General features: G+C 32.8%; 2 protein-coding genes across 30 annotated transcripts; both read left to right on the top strand.

The window, feature by feature from the left end:
* On the top strand, window positions 1–7,330 carry LOC146925449 (uncharacterized). Of its 7 annotated transcripts, none has more exons than XM_085710348.1 (13): window positions 2–528; window positions 693–765; window positions 1,000–1,149; window positions 1,408–1,444; window positions 1,567–1,701; window positions 2,092–2,224; window positions 2,793–2,852; window positions 3,253–3,505; window positions 3,844–3,911; window positions 5,525–5,689; window positions 6,278–6,430; window positions 6,571–6,642; window positions 6,737–7,330. In XM_085710348.1, exons 9-13 carry the CDS (start codon window positions 3,878–3,880, stop codon window positions 7,192–7,194), a joined length of 882 nt encoding a protein of 293 aa, XP_085566474.1. In that variant the 5' UTR covers window positions 2–528; window positions 693–765; window positions 1,000–1,149; window positions 1,408–1,444; window positions 1,567–1,701; window positions 2,092–2,224; window positions 2,793–2,852; window positions 3,253–3,505; window positions 3,844–3,877; the 3' UTR covers window positions 7,195–7,330. The 7 variants fall into 7 exon arrangements, with proteins under 7 accessions (XP_085566480.1, XP_085566474.1, XP_085566475.1 ...); XM_085710349.1 differs by having other exon boundaries at window positions 3,847–3,911; XM_085710350.1 differs by having other exon boundaries at window positions 693–776; window positions 3,253–3,911.
* Window positions 7,331–8,025: 695 nt separating this feature from the next.
* Window positions 8,026–24,146, top strand: LOC146925450 (molybdopterin biosynthesis protein CNX1-like). 23 transcript variants are annotated; one of them, XM_085710359.1, is made up of 20 exons: window positions 8,026–8,342; window positions 9,317–9,523; window positions 9,638–9,805; window positions 10,392–10,619; window positions 10,811–10,989; window positions 15,706–15,946; window positions 16,208–16,589; window positions 16,909–17,115; window positions 17,230–17,397; window positions 18,504–18,710; window positions 18,825–18,992; window positions 19,579–19,806; window positions 19,998–20,176; window positions 20,476–20,652; window positions 20,732–20,868; window positions 21,118–21,173; window positions 22,027–22,090; window positions 22,682–22,782; window positions 23,406–23,841; window positions 23,986–24,146. In XM_085710359.1, exons 4-7 carry the CDS (start codon window positions 10,413–10,415, stop codon window positions 16,337–16,339), a joined length of 759 nt encoding a protein of 252 aa, XP_085566485.1. In that variant the 5' UTR covers window positions 8,026–8,342; window positions 9,317–9,523; window positions 9,638–9,805; window positions 10,392–10,412; the 3' UTR covers window positions 16,340–16,589; window positions 16,909–17,115; window positions 17,230–17,397; window positions 18,504–18,710; window positions 18,825–18,992; window positions 19,579–19,806; window positions 19,998–20,176; window positions 20,476–20,652; window positions 20,732–20,868; window positions 21,118–21,173; window positions 22,027–22,090; window positions 22,682–22,782; window positions 23,406–23,841; window positions 23,986–24,146. The 23 variants fall into 23 exon arrangements, with proteins under 23 accessions (XP_085566485.1, XP_085566494.1, XP_085566486.1 ...); XM_085710368.1 differs by having other exon boundaries at window positions 20,732–20,836; XM_085710360.1 differs by having other exon boundaries at window positions 20,738–20,868.
* The last annotated feature ends 262 nt before the right edge of the window (window positions 24,147–24,408 follow it).

Raw genomic sequence — 24,408 nt, forward strand, 5'->3', positions numbered from 1 at the left:
TATATATAAAAGTTAACCCATGCCAATATTTTAGCCCTAATTAAACCTAAACCCTAATGAATAAAATTCCAGTTTTAACCCTTACCTTAACCTTAATTACGAAACAGCTGTAGTAACAAAATAAGAGAAAAAAAAGCCGCAAACAACATAATAGAAACCAAATAATCCTATTACTCCTATTAGTTTTCTTTTTCTACGCGTTTTCGTTTTCCAACTCTTTTCTGCCTAGCTTTGTTTCACTACACCTATCTCTCTCTCTCTCTTTCATTTTCTCTCCAAAACCATAGTTTCTTCTCTCTCAAAACCCTAGCTTCTTCCTCCTCTCTTCCACAATTCCTCTGTTCGATTTCCCTAACCCAGGACCTAGCAATCATGCATCTCTCTACACATTTTTTCTGTTCAATCGGGAGAAGAGAAACCACACCGGAACTGGCACCGCAACAGATGATGCATAATCTATTCAGAGATCAATCGGAAGAGGAAGAAGAGCTCGAATCCGAATACGAATTCAATCCTCGACTCAATTCGGTAAGATTATCATTTAATTCTGCGTAATTTCAATATATTTTTTCTATACCTTAGCTTCATTCAAATTTTGTGTAAAATTTCAATTGATCTGATACATATTCATTTGTTTATGCATTTGGAAGATCATATTTGAAATTTGAAATGGTGAATTTATGGTATTGCAGGATGAAGGAGAGAGAAGGGTAGGGCAAGAAGGTGAAGGACAGGGAGTGCTTGAAGAAGAAGTAGAGAGTGAAGGTGAGAGGGAGGTTGATGTCGCACAAACTTTCTCATCTCTTTTTTCTTCTGTCTTTCTTCATTTTTTTTCCTGATAAAATTTTGTTTTAGTTTGTTCACCCATTCTATAATTGTTTTGTTCTAATTTCATTTCTCTTCTTCTGTTTTTTTTGTGTGTTTATATAGAAGTAGCTTCAAAATGGTATTGTCTATATTACTTAAGCTTAACCATTTACAGATTTTGGTTAATTGCAGCTCATTACAGATTTTGGCTTCAAAAAATATGAAACTGTAGGCTTGCTGCAGCTTTAGAAACATCAATTGCGGTGGTGATTTCATGTCACAGCTCGCGGTGATGGTTTTTGCGGTGGTAATTGCATGTAGTGGCTCGAATCTTAATCAAGGGTGAGTTGTTTCCTTCTTCTTTATGCGTTTATTTATATTCAATCACTTTTTGTTTAAGTTTTTTAGCTTTAGTTTCTTCTACTTTTACATGTTTGATTGAATGCCTCATTGATTTTCACTTTCAACACTCATGCCCTTTTTGTGTTACAAATGTGTGTTTTAGAATTTAGATTTAGGCTTGAAATCGTCTCTTATCCTATTACATTCTTGAATGCCTACATGTGTGTTTTAGTAACAGTTTTGTCATACTAAAAACAGATTATTCTACTCCCACCATACAAAAAGGCTAAGAGAGGTAAGTATCTATGTCTTATATGTGTTGAAAGGAGATGCTTCCTTATGGAAATTCTACATTATTGTTTAACATTTCAAAGCAATGCAGTCTAATCATGCATATTTATTTTGCTATTTCCAAAGATGACTGAATCTGAAATCAAGTGTGGGAAGATTGAGTTGGCTTTAAAGGCTAGAGTCATTCACCTGTGGAGTATTCCTGATCGAAACAATCCTGCTGAAGAGGGTAGCCTTCATATGCTCTTGCTGGATGAAAAGGTCCTAATTTCATATCTATTCTATTTTCTTAACCCTTTTTATTTCAATAATGAAACTAAATACGTGAATCTTTAAATGGCAATGTATAAAATGCAAGGATTTTTGTTTATGCGTTTCAATTTTTTTCATCAATGGTAATTTTTATTTCTCAACAATGATGTTTTTGCGGTGGTGGTTGTTGGAAGAACGTTCTCGATTGCCATGTTATACATTCTTACATTTTATTTCCACGCTTCTTTCACAAATCAAAATAATTGTTCATATAAATAATTGTTGAGATTTGGATGTTTTTTTTTTTTTTTGTCAATTTAGGGGGTTTCACCATTTTTTACTTTGTTAGTTTTCTGCATATAGATTCAGTTTCAACAATTGTTACATCTTACATTATAGGGTTATTTGGCTGCAAATAATTTATCTACAAAACAACCAATTGCAACCTTTGCAATGGACTCGAGGAATCCTGTAGAATTCATCATTGCGAGGAACAATTGAGGAGTTGCATCTACTTTGCTGAGCTTAAAAGGTTGGTTCATTTTTGTCTTCACTTGACCATGACATGAATTTTTATTTCTTAATTATATTCACAGTATCATTTTCAATTCCTGACCATATATGATATTAACTCTGTCTTAACTCTAGGTGATATATAGCAACATTGATTGGGAATCCTCCAATTTTAGAGTCTATGTAGGATTTTGAAAATTATGTTGCAGCTTCCATTAGATCTTTCATAACATTATACAATATATGGTTTATAATTATATTTTCTCACCAATTTAATCACTTTTTAATAGCCCCTTTATTAAATTTCTCTTTCCAATTAATTTCTAAATGTCTTTTTAAGGTTTTGAACTTATACCTTTTGATAATTTTTGTTTTCAATTCGAAGTCTTTCAAATATCATTTTACACAAAATATGTCTCACAAGTAAATTATGGTATCTTGCAAGAGTTCTTAATATATGAATAAGAAATTGACAAGGAAGTAAACACAAAAAAAGGATTAAGTTCTTTCTTTTGGATATTCAGAGTGCAATGATTAAAATTTAGGTGTTGCAGATATAATTTATGTTTGCTTTTGGTTTGTCGAAGGAGCATAAAAGAGCAGCGGATGGGTATTACTAGAGAAACATAGGAGCAACAGGTTAATAGGTATGCAATTTTTCCTTTTCTTTAATTCACAAGTTTACTATTTTCATTTATACATAAAAAGCTTTTGCATTTATTGAGCTCTTCGTTTTGCACCTTTTCCATTTCCACTCTGAACTCTTTTTATTCTAATTTATATCTTGAAAGTCATGTTATAGGAAATAAATGTAATGTGAATAAAATCCATGGAATATATTATTTATTCTCTTTAATATAAAGGATGCTGATCATGTGTGTCACTATGACTAGAGTCTAGAAATATGCATTGGCCAATGCAGATAATGCTATTGGTGCGGGATGATTTTCTTTAGATAGGTTCATGTTGGTTTTATCATGACTTCAAATTTTGCGCAAGTACCTGCATCTCAACCTTCAAATTTTGTATTTTTTATGGTTTTATTAGGTAAACAATGGTGTTGTTAAGAATGAAAAGTAGAAAAAAGAATGGTAATTTTCGGCAGAATCGGAGAGAGTTCAAGGTAATTTTCTTCATAATTCGGAGCTGGATTTTGGCATGTGGAGTGGACTAATGTTGCGCAGCAGAGGGGTGTTTCAGATTGTAGCTGCTACATAGCAGTGTTTCTTCCACCCCTGCATTCTGTTTTGTGGCAGTGTGTTCCATCTGCAACATATCCTTTTTTCTGCTCTTAACTTTGGTATGCAATTGTTTTAGCTCTGTTTAAAAAATTGTATTGCCTCTTTTTGATGGATGTTTGTAATTGTCTCCTGCTGGTTTATTAATATAGATGGTTGTGGTTTAGCTCTTTAGTGTTGTTGGGTTTGGTATGTTTTCTTAGGGATGGTTTCTGATGTTCTCTCGGTCTTATTTCCTTTTGTTTATTATGCTATATGATATCCATTCAAAGTCTATGGCTGTTTTGGGGGATTATTGTAGCTTCTTTCAATACACAAGCGTATGAATTTGTTTTGTAGCCGTAGTTTCTGCAAGCACATTGTTTTGATTGAAAAACTGCATGCATGAATGTTGATTCAGCAGGAATGTTGGTTTCAATTGATCACATTTACTAATGGTTACTCTAATGCCAGCTGGTGTCTTTTCAGGTAAACACAAATACGAGTAATAATAGTTTTGATAGTCATAATGATAGGCGTGATTTTCGATTTCATTTTTGTAATTATTTTGGACCTCAGTGTGTTTTCTGGTAGAGCACACTTTTGTAATATCACTTCACTGGCTAAGCTTATTTAGCACTTGCTCTTGCTTTATTCTACTACTAATTTATGATACAACTATTCCTTATTATATATACTAACAATGACCACAAGAAATGAGGTTGACTGACCACTCATCTAAATTATTTCAATGGTTACTCATCCAAATTTTTAATTTTTCTTTTTAAATATATGGTAGATGATCGACATAAACAATAACAGACTAATAACAAGATAGTAAAGGCAGCACTCATCAAATTAAATTGGTTTTCGTAAAGGTTGTTGAATGAAACTCATATTTGAATAAGGAGGATAAAATAAAATATTGTTTGAATTAAGTTGAAACCATAATGTTTGATATAAGAACATCTTTTTATGTTGCTCTTACTATATTTGCTAATCCACTGCTCTTACATCAACATCATCAAGCGTGCACTGTTTTACAGTAAATAGAGTGATAGTACTTTTGCCGAAGACCTGGTGGTTTGTTTCTACGTAGATCTAAATAAGCATATAAGGGGAAAAATCGTATATATGTTTGCTTGAATAGGTGGAACTCATCATTGAATCTTTTGCATAATTTATCATTTTGTTAGTTAGTTAAATAGCATATAACTATGGCAATTTTAACAGTTAGAGAATATCATTGACATGGTTGAAGCTATATGTTTAAGGAGGAACATGAATCCCAATCTAAAATATCCATTATTTTGATTGTAGATTGTGTTGTATTCATACTATTTGAGTTAGATATAATTATATATGTGATAGGTGATTTAAAATGGTATTTATAGAACTTTATACTTTCCCTTCAAAAAAAAAACGTGCTTATATTTTATGCCTTTTTCCTCACTTAAGAGTTCCCAACTTATTCCTTATTTTTAAATGTGATGAAATCCTATTTTGTATTGATAAGTTGGACATTATCTTGGAATTTTCTGTTTTTATCTGTTTATTGTTGGTTTGGTTTTGCTTTAGTTGTTGCTGCCTCTTTTGTTGATTGCAGAAGTGCCTTTGCTGATTTTTTTTCCTTCCAGATCTGACATGGGACTGTTTTTTGAAGTATACTGATTTTGGTGGAGTTGGAGTGAAGGTTTTATGATTGGCATGTAGTATCTTTTTTCTTATTTGATATCTATAGATTTTCTTTAGAATATTTGTGGCTGTTTTGGTTCGTTTTAATCTCTGGTGTGTGGCATGTTGATTCAGCAGGAATGTTGGTTTCAATTGATCACATTTACTAATGGTTATTCTAGCATATATTCTAATATTTGCAACTTGAAACTCAGAGCTAGGCTTACGAATCCCTTCAAATACATTGTAAACGAGCTTAACACATATTCTAATATGATTGTTCAAACTTACACATATTCTATGAGTGTTTTCTCGGCAACTTAATTTATTAGATTGAGCTCCTGTATACTATCATGTCATTTGTTAAAAAAATTGGGGTATTATATTGTTTCACCTAATTTTGCTAAAACATGGATGTTTCTTTGCAGAAGTACCGAATAGGCGCGGTTCTAATAGCCAGACTAATGAAATCCTTGGAACCAGTGGACATGTTTTAGCAAATGCCACACATGTGTCTCACGACCATTCTGTTGGATCTTTTGATGGCACATGCGGTGAAAACCGCGAGGATTCTGATATACCAGACAATGAAGGTAAACTAGCAATGAACACACTTGGTTTCTATGCTATTCTATTTAGATTAAAATAGAAGCACACACACCTATTTGACCAAAAACTAAATTTTAATATACCAGGTGTATGTCAGTTTTGCACACTATGGAGTTGCTCTAAATGATTTAAATTAGTGTTAAATTACTATCTAACAAGATCGTATTACAGTACTTTTTTTCTCCAAATACATAGGAAATATATTTACTCAGTACAGAAAGAAGAAAGAAAGAAAAGATATATTAGAGAGATTTCGTACATGGAAACAAGGAAGAATATATTGAAAATGAACAGCCAGCCCAAGTAGTGCGTTAGATGCTCAAATAGTGAAAGATATATTAGGAACTAAGACTAAACAAATAGTGCATTAGATGCTCAAGTAATAGTTGAGACTTTTCTGCATAGATTTTACTATCGTAGTTGATATACATATGCTGCTTTGTTTGGATTTCTTATATCTCAGTTGGTAGAACACTTTGTTTCTTTACAAAAACTGAAAGTTATAAAAAAAAACAATTAAGCGGAAAAGAACATTACAATACTCTCAAATTTGTTTATTTCATTTGATTCAGTGATTCATTTGGATGATGATGTAAGTGTAAACCAGAACCATCTTTTTCAAGCCACATACACAATTTTGTCGTCTGTCACATCTACTAATGAAGAATCAATAGTTGAAAACTGCCTTCAAAATCAGGAAGACGAAGATATCCCACCAAATTCAGGTAATGTTGCTTTTTGTCCCTGCAACTTTATATTTATACTGTGTTGCTAATATCATATTGGATGAATATGAATTTTCATCGTAAAATTATATTGGTCCAAATATGATTTCTTAACGTATATAGTTGTTGTATTTGAACAGACATCAGCACTGACATTGTACATCAGAATTGCACTGATATGTTGTTGGAAATATTTTCGTCTATTCGATCAGGTACCATTATTTGTAATTTAAATATAAATATGTTTGCTTTCATCCGAGACATTGTTACAATATATACAATTGATGATACTCGCGTTATTTTTAGATTCTGTTGAAAGTGTAAGTTACGAGGATTTTGGGCAACCAGATTGTATATGCAAAGATTGTGGATCACACATGTGGTATGGAGAAAGGACTCGCAAGGATTGCAAGCCAATAGTGCCAGAATTCTCTATGTGTTGCAGGGAAGGGAGGATCAAAATTGCGTACCCACCGTTGCCTGAACCTCTTGCTGATTTGTATTACTCTGACAATAGAAGAAGCAAGTACTTTATGGAAAATATTCGATCTTTTAACAGTATGTTTACCTTCACATCAATGGGTGGCAAGATTGACAGCTCTATGAATAGTGGGAACGCTCCTCCGACGTTTGTTTTGAATGGCGAAAACTATCATCGAATAGGTAGTTTGCTGCCAATGGAAGGAAATGACCCAAAGTTTGCTCAATTGTACATTTATGACACCGACAATGAAATCAAGAATAGAATGGCAACTGTAGGGTAAAATGTCATTAAATTTATATGTTATGTTACCGTAACAGGGTCGATGTCGTGGAAATTGTTTAATATGATACATTACAAAGGTTTCTGACAATTTATTTTATGAATTGAATTATACTATTTTTTGGATTCAAGTAAAATGTTTACTTTCATATTTGCGCTATATTTTTTCTTTTGAATGACCCGTGCGTTAGCACGGGTCGATGGTCTAGTATTTATTAAAGTTAACCCGGACGCTAACTGTTGCCCTAATTTTAACCTAAATTTTATGCTTACTTTTACTGTATTACCCCTGTTTAATTAAACCTATTTAATTTAGTTAATTTAATCAAATTCTTATTTTCAAACGGAGAGATCTCTTATCTCTTATCTCTTATTTATTAAAGTTAACCTGGACGCTAACTGTTGCCCTAATTTTAACCTAAATTCTACGCTTACTTTTACTGTACTACCCCTGTTTAATTAAACCTATTTAATTTAATTAATTTAATCAATTTAATCAAAATCTTATTATCAAACGGAGAGATCTCTTATCTCATATTTATTAAAGTTAACCCGAACGCTAAATGTTTCATCCTATAATCGTTTCTCCTATTTTCAACTCATCGTTGCTACTTTGTTTCTACTAAACGGAGTCCATCTCTTATCATACTATATATAAAAGTTGCCCCAAGCTATAATTTTCGCCCTAATTAAACCTAAGCCCTAGCAAATAATATTACTATTTTAACCCTTACCTAAACCTTAATTACGAAATAGCTGTAGTAACAATAGAAGAGAAAAAAAAGCCGCAACAAAAAAATAGAAACCAAATATTTCATAAAGCGATAAGAATATTTGTTCGGATAAACATAAGAACAAAATGAAACACGAGTTTCTTCTTCATCATCACCACCGCTTTTCTTCTGCAGGCTTTGCCCAATCAGCAAACCGTTTTTCCTTTTCCTTCATTCTTCCCACCATCTCACCAATTCGAGTTCGGATCTCCGATCCCTCACCGCCGTCGCGAACCACCGTCTCCTCTCTCCGGCAAAGATGATAGCAATTCCGTATCTCACAACATATTTCAATTACGCTTTGTTATTTGCTTTTGGTCAATTCCGTGAATTCTTCCAAAAAATCTTCGACTGGTGCAGTTCCAATAATCTTCAGGTTTTTCAATTCTCAGATTTTTTTGGTCAATTTTTATTGTTTATGCATTTACATTGAACTGAATATGTGTGTTCTTCGTGTAGCTTCAATTCATATATATTCTTTTAAAAAAAAAATCGATTTTTATTGTTTATGTGATTAGATTGAACTGAATAAGTGTGTTCTTCAATTTGAAGATTTTGTTTTCAATTTGTTTTTTTTTTTATTTTGATTTTGATTGTTTATGTATTTAGATTGAACTGAATAAACATGATTTTGCAGAGTTATGCACCGATCTGTTTAGGTTTTGAAGATTTTTATATTCATATCTCTCTCTCTCTCTCTCTCTCTCTCTCTCTCTCTCTCTCTCTCTCTCTCTCTCCGATTTGCATGGCTGAAAATTTTGAGATGGAATTGACATCATAACGAAGCTAAAATGAATGAGATCGAGTGTGTTTGATCATATTTCTTGATCGCTGAGTTAGAGGAAGCTAATACGGTGGTTGTCCCTCTTTGTGAATGTCAATGTGATTGTTCAATTGAGATGAGAAAGCAGAGGAAAGTGGTTGATTTTTTTGCTGCAATCCGGTCTGGATTCTTTGGTGTTGTCTGTAGTTCATGGAGATTTATTTCTCATGATTGCAGCTATTCATTAATCATGGTTTGAACCATTTGGGTATGGTTTCTCTAAAAACAAAATCTTCTGCTTATTGATGAATTTGATATAGTTGTGTTATTTTTTGTTTTGTTTATCTTTTTAGTTATGCTAATTTACTTCATACAACTATTGAATATCAATTTTAGTAGATTTTGTCGTTGTATTTTTGACAGTATGAATCTTTCTGTTTCATATCTGCTATTTTTGTGGAAAATATGTATCAAGGGCATTAAAAGTTTTTAGAAAGTGATTATTTTGTTTAAAAAAGTGATTTTTTTTTTGTTCATGAAAAATGTTGTAACAGTGGATTCTGAGATTGTTTCCTTATTGAATGTAGTGTGAAGTTGGTGGAACTAGAACTATGGCAAAGAGAAGAGAAAGGGATGATTGGCATCTTGCCTTTACGTGATATTGCTGCTCCTGCTGAAACTAAGCAACTGGGTTTCACAGTATCATATTCTATAGATCAAAGTTCCAAAGTTCATGGTGGTTCATCATATTCTAATACCAAAGTTCAGAATGATGTTGCTCATTGGTATAACAGGTAGTTTAACTCTCTTAAAAGAATTTTATATAGTTCATTTGAGCATCTGCATGATAATGTTGTATCGGCAATCTTTGTGGATTTTTTAGAAATGAAATTGTCAAATGAATCCAGGGGGTAGCTGCTCGAGCATTACACTTATCGAGGGGAGTGGAGAAACCAAGTGGGAGGGTCACATATTTAGTTGTTCTTGAAGGGTTGTGCAGATTTAGCGTGCAGGAACTAAACACAAGAGGAACATACCATACTGCAAGAATCTATCCCTTAAGATGACTAAGACTGGTAACTATTCATTTTCTCCGTTATAGTAACACAAGTTTGTGTATAGCTGGGCAAGTTACTTTCAAAAATTGTTATGTTTTCTTGGACTGGTAGGTGTGGGGAACCAATTTAAGAATATAGAAATAGTTGTACTTAAACATTTAAGATATTTTGTGTTGTGTTCTGTCTAAGATTCTAATGTTTTCATTTTTTGCTGGCAATATTCTAAGTTATGTATTATGTAACATTACACCACTTTGTCGGGACATATGTCTGCACTTACTGGATGGTTCGTTGTTTTTTATGTTCACCGTAATTTAGAGAAGTAGTTGTTATAGCAGCACATAGTAATTTGATGTGCATTATCTGATTTATAAATCTTAGGATTTTTAACAATTGCATTGTTATGTTTCTATTCACCGTAATTTAGAGAGTAGCTGTTTTAGCATCACATACTAATTTGCTCTGCTTTCTCTAATTTAGAAATTGTAGGATTTTAATAATCGCATTGGTATGTTTCAGCTCACCGTAATTTAGAGAAGTATTTGGTTAATGTAATTATGTTATTATTTAAGCAAACACAAGCTAATATATAGATCCTATGCAGATTAGGGACTCTAATCGTGCCATGCTTCTGGCAGCTGCAGTACAACATCACTGCAAAGTTGTGGACCTTGGTATTGCTAAGGATGATGAAGAATCCCAAGGAAGGGTCTTGGATAAGGCTTTTGCTTCTGGAATCAACATTCTCATAACTTCAGGAGGTGTTTCAATGGGAGACAAAGATTTTATTAGGCCTTTGCTTGAAATGCGAGGAAAATTACATTTTGATAAGGTAATGTCACAATTTTATTTGATTATTATTGTTTATTCCGGCAATCCTGTAATTTGGTTTGGTGGTGCAATGTGTATGCTGTATTTCTGCAGTTGTAGAAATAGTAAAATTTTTAAAATTTCATCTAATGCTTTGGTGGGTGTGATTTTATAAATCATGTTATCTTAACTCAGGATTGATCTATCTTCCAGGTGTCTATTAAACCAGGCAAGCCCTTTACTTTTGCAGAGATTGACTCTCAATCAACAGAAAGTAAAATTCTAGCTTTTGGACTACCTGGAAATCCTGTCAGTTCTTCAGTTTGCTTTCATCTCTTTGTGGTCCCTGCTATACGCCAGCTTGCAGGGTGGACAAATCCTCATCATCTGAGGTACATAAACTTCAAAAAAAACAAATCACTCATATTATCATAAGTAGCATGTGTCATTTCTTAGATATCATGTCCTTGAACCTATGATTTTTTTTTTGATGGAAATCTGAACCTTTAGGATTGCTTCAAAGAGTCCTAACTAAAATGTGATTTCAAGTGTTCATTTGATAAAAGACTAATTACAGCTAACTTAGAGCTTCTTCATTCTTGAGTGTGGGATTCACATTGTTATTTGGATTGATATAGTTTTTTGCTCTTTGATATAAATATTCCTTTAATGTTGCAGCTACTTCATGCAGATTTCTATTGAGGCATTTCCTCAAAATTGTTGCAAATTTATCTTGGTGGATGAGGGTGGAGAAGGGTTCCTTACACGTGCAGTGCTGCTTAACATTTGATGGCTTAATTTTAGCAAGCCTCTGAGATTAACAATGCAAAATCTCACCCGAAATATATTCACGTTCTGCATTCAATTTGTAGGTTCATCTCTACCACTTTCTCTTTTATTATTCTTTAATAACTCTTATCCTGCGATCGCATCTCTTTCTGACGAAGCTGAAGCTAAGGAGATCGAGAGCAATGGTTCGAAGACAGTGGCGGAGGGTGATTATTCAACCAATAAAAGCATTTGGTGAGGGATTTTACAAAATTCACCGTAAGGTGATTGTCATGATCGTTGATGATGTAGATAGGTATCCTTCATAATATTCATTGGTTGGATTGGATGTATCGGTCTCTCTATCTCATCAAATTTTGTTTCTGATTTTTTTCTCCCTATTTTTTCTTCACTTTTGCATGTTTTCCTTTTTGTTATGATTGTCTTTATTGAGGAATGCATAGCTTGACTGTGATACGTATTGTGGAACTTCAGTTTTGGACTGATCTTCCAAGTTGCAATTGCTGTCAAAAATACTAAAATGAGTCAAATTTACTAATTGCAGGCTTCTAAGGAGATGCAAAAGCACTCATGATTGACTCCATTAACAAAAAAGAAAAGGTACTTGATTTATACAAAGTTATTAGCTATATGATTTTATCTTCCACCTTGAACACTGTTTTTGCTACCGAATGGTTTTGTGATGGTCATAAGAATCATGTCTTCATATGATGGTCTAAAATTTGTTTTATAGGGCTTCAATTTCTTCCAATAAGTTCAAACCATGGTGTGAATTTGAAAAACCTAAACATTTTAATTTTTTATTTCATTTTTTTTTGTTGCTTTTGTTTTTTAGCTTATATTGTGATTTGAGTATTTTGGTTGCAGGAAGTGCCCAAATTTTGAGTTCTTATAAGACGATAGCCTCTGTTTGTAGAATTAAGACTTTCAGATCACTTGGATGTAATACCTTTGAAAATACTCTGCATATTTGTAACCATAAGGATAAAAAAAAAAAAAAAATACTCACTTGCATTGGCATTCATTCCACACAACATTCTGCAAGTTCTTGATATGGCCAACCTTACAAACTTCATCCTATTCCTGACAAGCAATAGTACAGAGGTTCCCGATGCACTTTTTTCCCTAAATGGTTTCTACAATACTGCCTTCCATTTATGTTTCGTGAGAAATTCATGATTACGGTTTTTGTTGACATTTTTCTTTTTAATTTTTGATTGCACTATCATTTTAATAGAAAGGTTAAACTTAAACAGAAACAAATATGCTTATGACATGGAAATATATTTCTCCAATTTAAATTAGTATGATAGTTACTTTGATTGATCCATTTTATCTTTGTGTATGCATTATGCACACCTTTGTTTTTTTAATTGTCTTTACTCAAGTATTTTTATGCATGAGGAGTTTTGATATTATTTTTTTCTTCCTCACGCTAACAATTCAAAGTAAAGATGGTGACAAGTTTGATGAGTCTATACGGACAGACCTGTTAAAGCTGCGACTTATGGAACTTATGTAAGTGATTTTGCTTTATTTTGAAAAGTGCATTATTTTTCTTTATTAATTAATCCTTCAATTCTATCTCTCCAATTTGAATTTGAAGCTTTGTACGTCTGAATTTTCAGTTATGCACGTCGTGAGTTTACACATGCTAATAATTGTTATTATTCATTCTTAGTTGTTATGCTTTTTCTGAAATAATACAAGGTGGATCTAACAGAAACTTTTGAAGAATTATCCGACCTTATCCAAAATTTTACGCTGCATAAAGATTTTGTGTTGTTCTCAAATAAAACATTGTACTAAGCAGTGAGAGAAAGCTACTTTGCATTCTTAGTGTTTGATAGGTCACTTTTATTCTTATTCCCTTTCACTTATTTTGTCTTTTTATTTTGCAAAATCACATAAATAGAGAATTGGAGGTTGACACACATTTTTCAATTTGAACAACTAAATGGATAGAGGATTGGATTGGTTGTCATTCTCAAAAGCTGAAGAGCTGTTTTTAGTTAGCATTTTCTGTTTCATTTTGCTGGTTCGTGTATCTATCACACATGGGTTTGTTATTTGGTTCTAATGTATTTTGTCTGAATCATGCTTTCACAGACGTTGCACTATGGAAATGTATATGACATAACAGATCCGACTTATAAGTAGATCTTGAGGCTTAAGTGGTGTACCTATCATGTCGAGTCCATCCAAATGAGGTTTGTGCGTTAAGAACTATTTCTTTTTGTGTTTTGTTTGACGCAAGCTGTGTTTTTTTGTTGAGTCTATAGTAGTCAGATTTTATGTCGAGTAAGTTATATGTGATGTCGTTCAAGGTTTGTAAAAGCAATAAGATTATCAATTGAAATGATAAGATTTTTGCCAGAGGATAATAGTTGCAAAGCAAAAGTGATTTTTGCAGATTGAGTTGGTATTTTAAATCATATTCAGGTATAGAATTAGTTTTATTGACATACAAATCGATTTTAGAAAAAAATATTGCAACCCATGCCTCTATATGTACCTTTACGACGTTTCTGTTTAAAAAATTAAATAAGTTTAGTTTGTATTCAACTTAAAATATATGGGGTTGTTGTTTTCTGAATTGCCATCTTTATATTAACATAAATATGTGCCCATTTTGTTTCCATTTGTATGCATATAAGATCATAAGAAACGTTCGATGTGTACCAGTCAGTTTCACATGATTTATGCTTTTCGTCATTGCTTTTTTTATTTTGGCTCAAAACATGGTCGTTTATTATTATTTGTGGCACCTTAGATCTTAGATGCAACTACAGTTAAATCATGTATTAATTGATGATTTTTATACATTCAATAGAATTATCTACTTCTAGGCACAAATTAAATCTCATAAAGGAAATTGGACATGAGTTGTATCGGTATGTGAAGTTAGTTGATCCAGCTTTCAAATAGTTTGAGGTTGTTGTGGACAAAAAAATTGGAAGTTGTGTTTTACTCATGGTATAGGAGAACTGGAATTGAATAGAACTTAAGCATGGTGCTTCGATCACTTTGATAGCTGTTCCACCACAATTGTTTGTAATTTGGGTGAATGACCGCCATGACTATGAGATTAAGTATCCCATGTATGTTCCTCCACTGGCTTTAAGACTAGAGCGTTCAATTTACGTCCAGATGCAGCCCTTTCATTCGCTGGTATCACCTTACCAATCCCTTATCGCCATGACTCGAACAACTTTAAGTATTCCATCACCAAATGGTTGACTCTTGATGATGTTACGTCTGTTTAACTGGTATTTGAGAAATCTAAGTTTAAGTTAGAATTTTTTTTAGCAAACCATCTAATATTCTTTACTGTCATGTCTAACGTGTTTTCATTTTTCTTTTTCCTTGGATTTTCACTTATGCTGGATTTTTTGATGACATCATCCACAAAGAGTGTAAAGATATTGGTCTTCTAAACAATTCAGGACATTATTGGTTGTTGAAATTGGAATTTGTGGATGAATATAAGTCTATCAAATTTGGAGAAGACTGGAGGCTCTTTTGCAATGGTCAACTCTATGAGGGAAAGGGCATAAAAGAGTACATATGTCGATTTTTATTTAAATAAATGGAGGTCAATTTCATATTTACAAAATGCTTGGTAAATCAGCGTAATAAAAAGGTAGTAGTGTTGTTAAACTTGATCTTGCGCCTAAAGACATATATGAAGCAAATGACATCGATAGGAACTTACGATATATTCCCTCCGGTCCTTTTTATAAGAGACAAATGGCCAACTAAAATTATTTATTACTTTTTATGATCATTTGTGCATCCAGTTACAAAGTCTTCAACCGATGACAATGATAATAGTAACAAGTCTATATGTTTTGGACCGGAAAGATATGACTAATAGATTAATTTAGCCATTCATGTTTATTTATATTTATCATTGAGATTTAACAAATATATGAATATTGTAGTTCATTTTTATCTTTATGACTTATTTCATTACAGTCTATAGTATGGTATAACTTATTTGTGTATATTTTATTCAGTAAGACCCGTGCGTTAGCACGGGTCGATGGTCTAGTCATACTATATATAAAAGTTGCCCCAAGCTATAATTTTCGCCCTAATTAAACCTAAGCCCTAGCAAATAATATTACTATTTTAACCCTTACCTAAACCTTAATTACGAAATAGCTGTAGTAACAATAGAAGAGAAAAAAAAGCCGCAACAAAAAAATAGAAACCAAATATTTCATAAAGCGATAAGAATATTTGTTCGGATAAACATAAGAACAAAATGAAACACGAGTTTCTTCTTCATCATCACCACCGCTTTTCTTCTGCAGGCTTTGCCCAATCAGCAAACCGTTTTTCCTTTTCCTTCATTCTTCCCACCATCTCACCAATTCGAGTTCGGATCTCCGATCCCTCACCGCCGTCGCGAACCACCGTCTCCTCTCTCCGGCAAAGATGATAGCAATTCCGTATCTCACAACATATTTCAATTACGCTTTGTTATTTGCTTTTGGTCAATTCCGTGAATTCTTCCAAAAAATCTTCGACTGGTGCAGTTCCAATAATCTTCAGGTTTTTCAATTCTCAGATTTTTTTGGTCAATTTTTATTGTTTATGCATTTACATTGAACTGAATATGTGTGTTCTTCGTGTAGCTTCAATTCATATATATTCTTTTAAAAAAAAAATCGATTTTTATTGTTTATGTGATTAGATTGAACTGAATAAGTGTGTTCTTCAATTTGAAGATTTTGTTTTCAATTTGTTTTTTTTTTTATTTTGATTTTGATTGTTTATGTATTTAGATTGAACTGAATAAACATGATTTTGCAGAGTTATGCACCGATCTGTTTAGGTTTTGAAGATTTTTATATTCATATCTCTCTCTCTCTCTCTCTCTCTCTCTCTCTCTCTCTCTCTCCGATTTGCATGGCTGAAAATTTTGAGATGGAATTGACATCATAACGAAGCTAAAATGAATGAGATCGAGTGTGTTTGATCATATTTCTTGATCGCTGAGTTAGAGGAAGCTAATACGGTGGTTGTCCCTCTTTGTGAATGTCAATGTGATTGTTCAATTGAGATGAGAAAGCAGAGGAAAGTGGTTGATTTTTTTGCTGCAATCCGGTCTGGATTCTTTGGTGTTGTCTGTAGTTCATGGAGATTTATTTCTCATGATTGCAGCTATTCATTAATCATGGTTTGAACCATTTGGGTATGGTTTCTCTAAAAACAAAATCTTCTGCTTATTGATGAATTTGATATAGTTGTGTTATTTTTTGTTTTGTTTATCTTTTTAGTTATGCTAATTTACTTCATACAACTATTGAATATCAATTTTAGTAGATTTTGTCGTTGTATTTTTGACAGTATGAATCTTTCTGTTTCATATCTGCTATTTTTGTGGAAAATATGTATCAAGGGCATTAAAAGTTTTTAGAAAGTGATTATTTTGTTTAAAAAAGTGATTTTTTTTTTGTTCATGAAAAATGTTGTAACAGTGGATTCTGAGATTGTTTCCTTATTGAATGTAGTGTGAAGTTGGTGGAACTAGAACTATGGCAAAGAGAAGAGAAAGGGATGATTGGCATCTTGCCTTTACGTGATATTGCTGCTCCTGCTGAAACTAAGCAACTGGGTTTCACAGTATCATATTCTATAGATCAAAGTTCCAAAGTTCATGGTGGTTCATCATATTCTAATACCAAAGTTCAGAATGATGTTGCTCATTGGTATAACAGGTAGTTTAACTCTCTTAAAAGAATTTTATATAGTTCATTTGAGCATCTGCATGATAATGTTGTATCGGCAATCTTTGTGGATTTTTTAGAAATGAAATTGTCAAATGAATCCAGGGGGTAGCTGCTCGAGCATTACACTTATCGAGGGGAGTGGAGAAACCAAGTGGGAGGGTCACATATTTAGTTGTTCTTGAAGGGTTGTGCAGATTTAGCGTGCAGGAACTAAACACAAGAGGAACATACCATACTGCAAGAATCTATCCCTTAAGATGACTAAGACTGGTAACTATTCATTTTCTCCGTTATAGTAACACAAGTTTGTGTATAGCTGGGCAAGTTACTTTCAAAAATTGTTATGTTTTCTTGGACTGGTAGGTGTGGGGAACCAATTTAAGAATATAGAAATAGTTGTACTTAAACATTTAAGATATTTTGTGTTGTGTTCTGTCTAAGATTCTAATGTTTTCATTTTTTGCTGGCAATATTCTAAGTTATGTATTATGTAACATTACACCACTTTGTCGGGACATATGTCTGCACTTACTGGATGGTTCGTTGTTTTTTATGTTCACCGTAATTTAGAGAAGTAGTTGTTATAGCAGCACATAGTAATTTGATGTGCATTATCTGATTTATAAATCTTAGGATTTTTAACAATTGCATTGTTATGTTTCTATTCACCGTAATTTAGAGAGTAGCTGTTTTAGCATCACATACTAATTTGCTCTGCTTTCTCTAATTTAGAAATTGTAGGATTTTAATAATCGCATTGGTATGTTTCAGCTCACCGTAATTTAGAGAAGTATTTGGTTAATGTAATTATGTTATTATTTAAGAGATCGAGTGTGTTTGATCATATTTCTTGATCGCTGAGTTAGAGGAAGCTAATACGGTGGTTGTCCCTCTTTGTGAATGTCAATGTGATTGTTCAATTGAGATGAGAAAGCAGAGGAAAGTGGTTGATTTTTTTGCTGCAATCCGGTCTGGATTCTTTGGTGTTGTCTGTAGTTCATGGAGATTTATTTCTCATGATTGCAGCTATTCATTAATCATGGTTTGAACCATTTGGGTATGGTTTCTCTAAAAACAAAATCTTCTGCTTATTGATGAATTTGATATAGTTGTGTTATTTTTTGTTTTGTTTATCTTTTTAGTTATGCTAATTTACTTCATACAACTATTGAATATCAATTTTAGTAGATTTTGTCGTTGTATTTTTGACAGTATGAATCTTTCTGTTTCATATCTGCTATTTTTGTGGAAAATATGTATCAAGGGCATTAAAAGTTTTTAGAAAGTGATTATTTTGTTTAAAAAAGTGATTTTTTTTTTGTTCATGAAAAATGTTGTAACAGTGGATTCTGAGATTGTTTCCTTATTGAATGTAGTGTGAAGTTGGTGGAACTAGAACTATGGCAAAGAGAAGAGAAAGGGATGATTGGCATCTTGCCTTTACGTGATATTGCTGCTCCTGCTGAAACTAAGCAACTGGGTTTCACAGTATCATATTCTATAGATCAAAGTTCCAAAGTTCATGGTGGTTCATCATATTCTAATACCAAAGTTCAGAATGATGTTGCTCATTGGTATAACAGGTAGTTTAACTCTCTTAAAAGAATTTTATATAGTTCATTTGAGCATCTGCATGATAATGTTGTATCGGCAATCTTTGTGGATTTTTTAGAAATGAAATTGTCAAATGAATCCAGGGGGTAGCTGCTCGAGCATTACACTTATCGAGGGGAGTGGAGAAACCAAGTGGGAGGGTCACATATTTAGTTGTTCTTGAAGGGTTGTGCAGATTTAGCGTGCAGGAACTAAACACAAGAGGAACATACCATACTGCAAGAATCTATCCCTTAAGATGACTAAGACTGGTAACTATTCATTTTCTCCGTTATAGTAACACAAGTTTGTGTATAGCTGGGCAAGTTACTTTCAAAAATTGTTATGTTTTCTTGGACTGGTAGGTGTGGGGAACCAATTTAAGAATATAGAAATAGTTGTACTTAAACATTTAAGATATTTTGTGTTGTGTTCTGTCTAAGATTCTAATGTTTTCATTTTTTGCTGGCAATATTCTAAGTTATGTATTATGTAACATTACACCACTTTGTCGGGACATATGTCTGCACTTACTGGATGGTTCGTTGTTTTTTATGTTCACCGTAATTTAGAGAAGTAGTTGTTATAGCAGCACATAGTAATTTGATGTGCATTATCTGATTTATAAATCTTAGGATTTTTAACAATTGCATTGTTATGTTTCTATTCACCGTAATTTAGAGAGTAGCTGTTTTAGCATCACATACTAATTTGCTCTGCTTTCTCTAATTTAGAAATTGTAGGATTTTAATAATCGCATTGGTATGTTTCAGCTCACCGTAATTTAGAGAAGTATTTGGTTAATGTAATTATGTTATTATTTAAGCAAACACAAGCTAATATATAGATCCTATGCAGATTAGGGACTCTAATCGTGCCATGCTTCTGGCAGCTGCAGTACAACATCACTGCAAAGTTGTGGACCTTGGTATTGCTAAGGATGATGAAGAATCCCAAGGAAGGGTCTTGGATAAGGCTTTTGCTTCTGGAATCAACATTCTCATAACTTCAGGAGGTGTTTCAATGGGAGACAAAGATTTTATTAGGCCTTTGCTTGAAATGCGAGGAAAATTACATTTTGATAAGGTAATGTCACAATTTTATTTGATTATTATTGTTTATTCCGGCAATCCTGTAATTTGGTTTGGTGGTGCAATGTGTATGCTGTATTTCTGCAGTTGTAGAAATAGTAAAATTTTTAAAATTTCATCTAATGCTTTGGTGGGTGTGATTTTATAAATCATGTTATCTTAACTCAGGATTGATCTATCTTCCAGGTGTCTATTAAACCAGGCAAGCCCTTTACTTTTGCAGAGATTGACTCTCAATCAACAGAAAGTAAAATTCTAGCTTTTGGACTACCTGGAAATCCTGTCAGTTCTTCAGTTTGCTTTCATCTCTTTGTGGTCCCTGCTATACGCCAGCTTGCAGGGTGGACAAATCCTCATCATCTGAGGTACATAAACTTCAAAAAAAACAAATCACTCATATTATCATAAGTAGCATGTGTCATTTCTTAGATATCATGTCCTTGAACCTATGATTTTTTTTTTGATGGAAATCTGAACCTTTAGGATTGCTTCAAAGAGTCCTAACTAAAATGTGATTTCAAGTGTTCATTTGATAAAAGACTAATTACAGCTAACTTAGAGCTTCTTCATTCTTGAGTGTGGGATTCACATTGTTATTTGGATTGATATAGTTTTTTGCTCTTTGATATAAATATTCCTTTAATGTTGCAGCTACTTCATGCAGATTTCTATTGAGGCATTTCCTCAAAATTGTTGCAAATTTATCTTGGTGGATGAGGGTGGAGAAGGGTTCCTTACACGTGCAGTGCTGCTTAACATTTGATGGCTAAATTTTAGCAAGCCTCTGAGATTAACAATGCAAAATCTCACCCGAAATATATTCACGTTCTGCATTCAATTTGTAGGTTCATCTCTACCACTTTCTCTTTTATTATTCTTTAATAACTCTTATCCTGCGATCGCATCTCTTTCTGACGAAGCTGAAGCTAAGGAGATCGAGAGCAATGGTTCGAAGACAGTGGCGGAGGGTGATTATTCAACCAATAAAAGCATTTGGTGAGGGATTTTACAAAATTCACCGTAAGGTGATTGTCATGATCGTTGATGATGTAGATAGGTATCCTTCATAATATTCATTGGTTGGATTGGATGTATCGGTCTCTCTATCTCATCAAATTTTGTTTCTGATTTTTTTCTCCCTATTTTTTCTTCACTTTTGCATGTTTTCCTTTTTGTTATGATTGTCTTTATTGAGGAATGCATAGCTTGACTGTGATACGTATTGTGGAACTTCAGTTTTGGACTGATCTTCCAAGTTGCAATTGCTGTCAAAAATACTAAAATGAGTCAAATTTACTAATTGCAGGCTTCTAAGGAGATGCAAAAGCACTCATGATTGACTCCATTAACAAAAAAGAAAAGGTACTTGATTTATACAAAGTTATTAGCTATATGATTTTATCTTCCACCTTGAACACTGTTTTTGCTACCGAATGGTTTTGTGATGGTCATAAGAATCATGTCTTCATATGATGGTCTAAAATTTGTTTTATAGGGCTTCAATTTCTTCCAATAAGTTCAAACCATGGTGTGAATTTGAAAAACCTAAACATTTTAATTTTTTATTTCATTTTTTTTTGTTGCTTTTGTTTTTTAGCTTATATTGTGATTTGAGTATTTTGGTTGCAGGAAGTGCCCAAATTTTGAGTTCTTATAAGACGATAGCCTCTGTTTGTAGAATTAAGACTTTCAGATCACTTGGATGTAATACCTTTGAAAATACTCTGCATATTTGTAACCATAAGGATAAAAAAAAAAAAAAATACTCACTTGCATTGGCATTCATTCCACACAACATTCTGCAAGTTCTTGATATGGCCAACCTTACAAACTTCATCCTATTCCTGACAAGCAATAGTACAGAGGTTCCCGATGCACTTTTTTCCCTAAATGGTTTCTACAATACTGCCTTCCATTTATGTTTCGTGAGAAATTCATGATTACGGTTTTTGTTGACATTTTTCTTTTTAATTTTTGATTGCACTATCATTTTAATAGAAAGGTTAAACTTAAACAGAAACAAATATGCTTATGACATGGAAATATATTTCTCCAATTTAAATTAGTATGATAGTTACTTTGATTGATCCATTTTATCTTTGTGTATGCATTATGCACACCTTTGTTTTTTTAATTGTCTTTACTCAAGTATTTTTATGCATGAGGAGTTTTGATATTATTTTTTTCTTCCTCACGCTAACAATTCAAAGTAAAGATGGTGACAAGTTTGATGAGTCTATACGGACAGACCTGTTAAAGCTGCGACTTATGGAACTTATGTAAGTGATTTTGCTTTATTTTGAAAAGTGCATTATTTTTCTTTATTAATTAATCCTTCAATTCTATCTCTCCAATTTGAATTTGAAGCTTTGTACGTCTGAATTTTCAGTTATGCACGTCGTGAGTTTACACATGCTAATAATTGTTATTATTCATTCTTAGTTGTTATGCTTTTTCTGAAATAATACAAGGTGGATCTAACAGAAACTTTTGAAGAATTATCCGACCTTATCCAAAATTTTACGCTGCATAAAGATTTTGTGTTGTTCTCAAATAAAACATTGTACTAAGCAGTGAGAGAAAGCTACTTTGCATTCTTAGTGTTTGATAGGTCACTTTTATTCTTATTCCCTTTCACTTATTTTGTCTTTTTATTTTGCAAAATCACATAAATAGAGAATTGGAGGTTGACACACATTTTTCAATTTGAACAACTAAATGGATAGAGGATTGGATTGGTTGTCATTCTCAAAAGCTGAAGAGCTGTTTTTAGTTAGCATTTTCTGTTTCATTTTGCTGGTTCGTGTATCTATCACACATGGGTTTGTTATTTGGTTCTAATGTATTTTGTCTGAATCATGCTTTCACAGACGTTGCACTATGGAAATGTATATGACATAACAGATCCGACTTATAAGTAGATCTTGAGGCTTAAGTGGTGTACCTATCATGTCGAGTCCATCCAAATGAGGTTTGTGCGTTAAGAACTATTTCTTTTTGTGTTTTGTTTGACGCAAGCTGTGTTTTTTTGTTGAGTCTATAGTAGTCAGATTTTATGTCGAGTAAGTTATATGTGATGTCGTTCAAGGTTTGTAAAAGCAATAAGATTATCAATTGAAATGATAAGATTTTTGCCAGAGGATAATAGTTGCAAAGCAAAAGTGATTTTTGCAGATTGAGTTGGTATTTTAAATCATATTCAGGTATAGAATTAGTTTTATTGACATACAAATCGATTTTAGAAAAAAATATTGCAACCCATGCCTCTATATGTACCTTTACGACGTTTCTGTTTAAAAAATTAAATAAGTTTAGTTTGTATTCAACTTAAAATATATGGGGTTGTTGTTTTCTGAATTGCCATCTTTATATTAACATAAATATGTGCCCATTTTGTTTCCATTTGTATGCATATAAGATCATAAGAAACGTTCGATGTGTACCAGTCAGTTTCACATGATTTATGCTTTTCGTCATTGCTTTTTTTATTTTGGCTCAAAACATGGTCGTTTATTATTATTTGTGGCACCTTAGATCTTAGATGCAACTACAGTTAAATCATGTATTAATTGATGATTTTTATACATTCAATAGAATTATCTACTTCTAGGCACAAATTAAATCTCATAAAGGAAATTGGACATGAGTTGTATCGGTATGTGAAGTTAGTTGATCCAGCTTTCAAATAGTTTGAGGTTGTTGTGGACAAAAAAATTGGAAGTTGTGTTTTACTCATGGTATAGGAGAACTGGAATTGAATAGAACTTAAGCATGGTGCTTCGATCACTTTGATAGCTGTTCCACCACAATTGTTTGTAATTTGGGTGAATGACCGCCATGACTATGAGATTAAGTATCCCATGTATGTTCCTCCACTGGCTTTAAGACTAGAGCGTTCAATTTACGTCCAGATGCAGCCCTTTCATTCGCTGGTATCACCTTACCAATCCCTTATCGCCATGACTCGAACAACTTTAAGTATTCCATCACCAAATGGTTGACTCTTGATGATGTTACGTCTGTTTAACTGGTATTTGAGAAATCTAAGTTTAAGTTAGAATTTTTTTTAGCAAACCATCTAATATTCTTTACTGTCATGTCTAACGTGTTTTCATTTTTCTTTTTCCTTGGATTTTCACTTATGCTGGATTTTTTGATGACATCATCCACAAAGAGTGTAAAGATATTGGTCTTCTAAACAATTCAGGACATTATTGGTTGTTGAAATTGGAATTTGTGGATGAATATAAGTCTATCAAATTTGGAGAAGACTGGAGGCTCTTTTGCAATGGTCAACTCTATGAGGGAAAGGGCATAAAAGAGTACATATGTCGATTTTTATTTAAATAAATGGAGGTCAATTTCATATTTACAAAATGCTTGGTAAATCAGCGTAATAAAAAGGTAGTAGTGTTGTTAAACTTGATCTTGCGCCTAAAGACATATATGAAGCAAATGACATCGATAGGAACTTACGATATATTCCCTCCGGTCCTTTTTATAAGAGACAAATTGGCCAACTAAAATTATTTATTACTTTTTATGATCATTTGTGCATCCAGTTACAAAGTCTTCAACCGATGACAATGATAATAGT

This window comes from Medicago sativa, chromosome 5, assembly GCF_051527215.1.
Source record: "Medicago sativa cultivar Bolivia chromosome 5, Bolivia_mono, whole genome shotgun sequence".
Classification (NCBI taxonomy): domain Eukaryota; kingdom Viridiplantae; phylum Streptophyta; class Magnoliopsida; order Fabales; family Fabaceae; genus Medicago; species Medicago sativa.

What these genes read in the sequence shown, in the direction of transcription:
- LOC146925449 (XM_085710350.1), top strand. Translation starts at nt 3,878, where the DNA reads ATGGTTACTCTAATGCCAGCTGGTGTCTTTTCAG. An exon ending in GCCAGCTGGTGTCTTTTCAG is followed by an intron (nt 3,912 to 5,524) that starts GTAAACACAAAT and finishes GTTTCTTTGCAG; the next exon opens with AAGTACCGAATAGGCGCGGT. An exon ending in AGATATCCCACCAAATTCAG is followed by an intron (nt 6,431 to 6,570) that starts GTAATGTTGCTT and finishes GTATTTGAACAG; the next exon opens with ACATCAGCACTGACATTGTA.
- LOC146925450 (XM_085710358.1), top strand. Translation starts at nt 10,413, where the DNA reads ATGCTTCTGGCAGCTGCAGTACAACATCACTGCAAAGTTGTGGACCTT. An exon ending in ACAAATCCTCATCATCTGAG is followed by an intron (nt 10,990 to 15,705) that starts GTACATAAACTT and finishes TTTCTTCTGCAG; the next exon opens with GCTTTGCCCAATCAGCAAAC. An exon ending in GCAGTTCCAATAATCTTCAG is followed by an intron (nt 15,947 to 16,207) that starts GTTTTTCAATTC and finishes ATGATTTTGCAG; the next exon opens with AGTTATGCACCGATCTGTTT.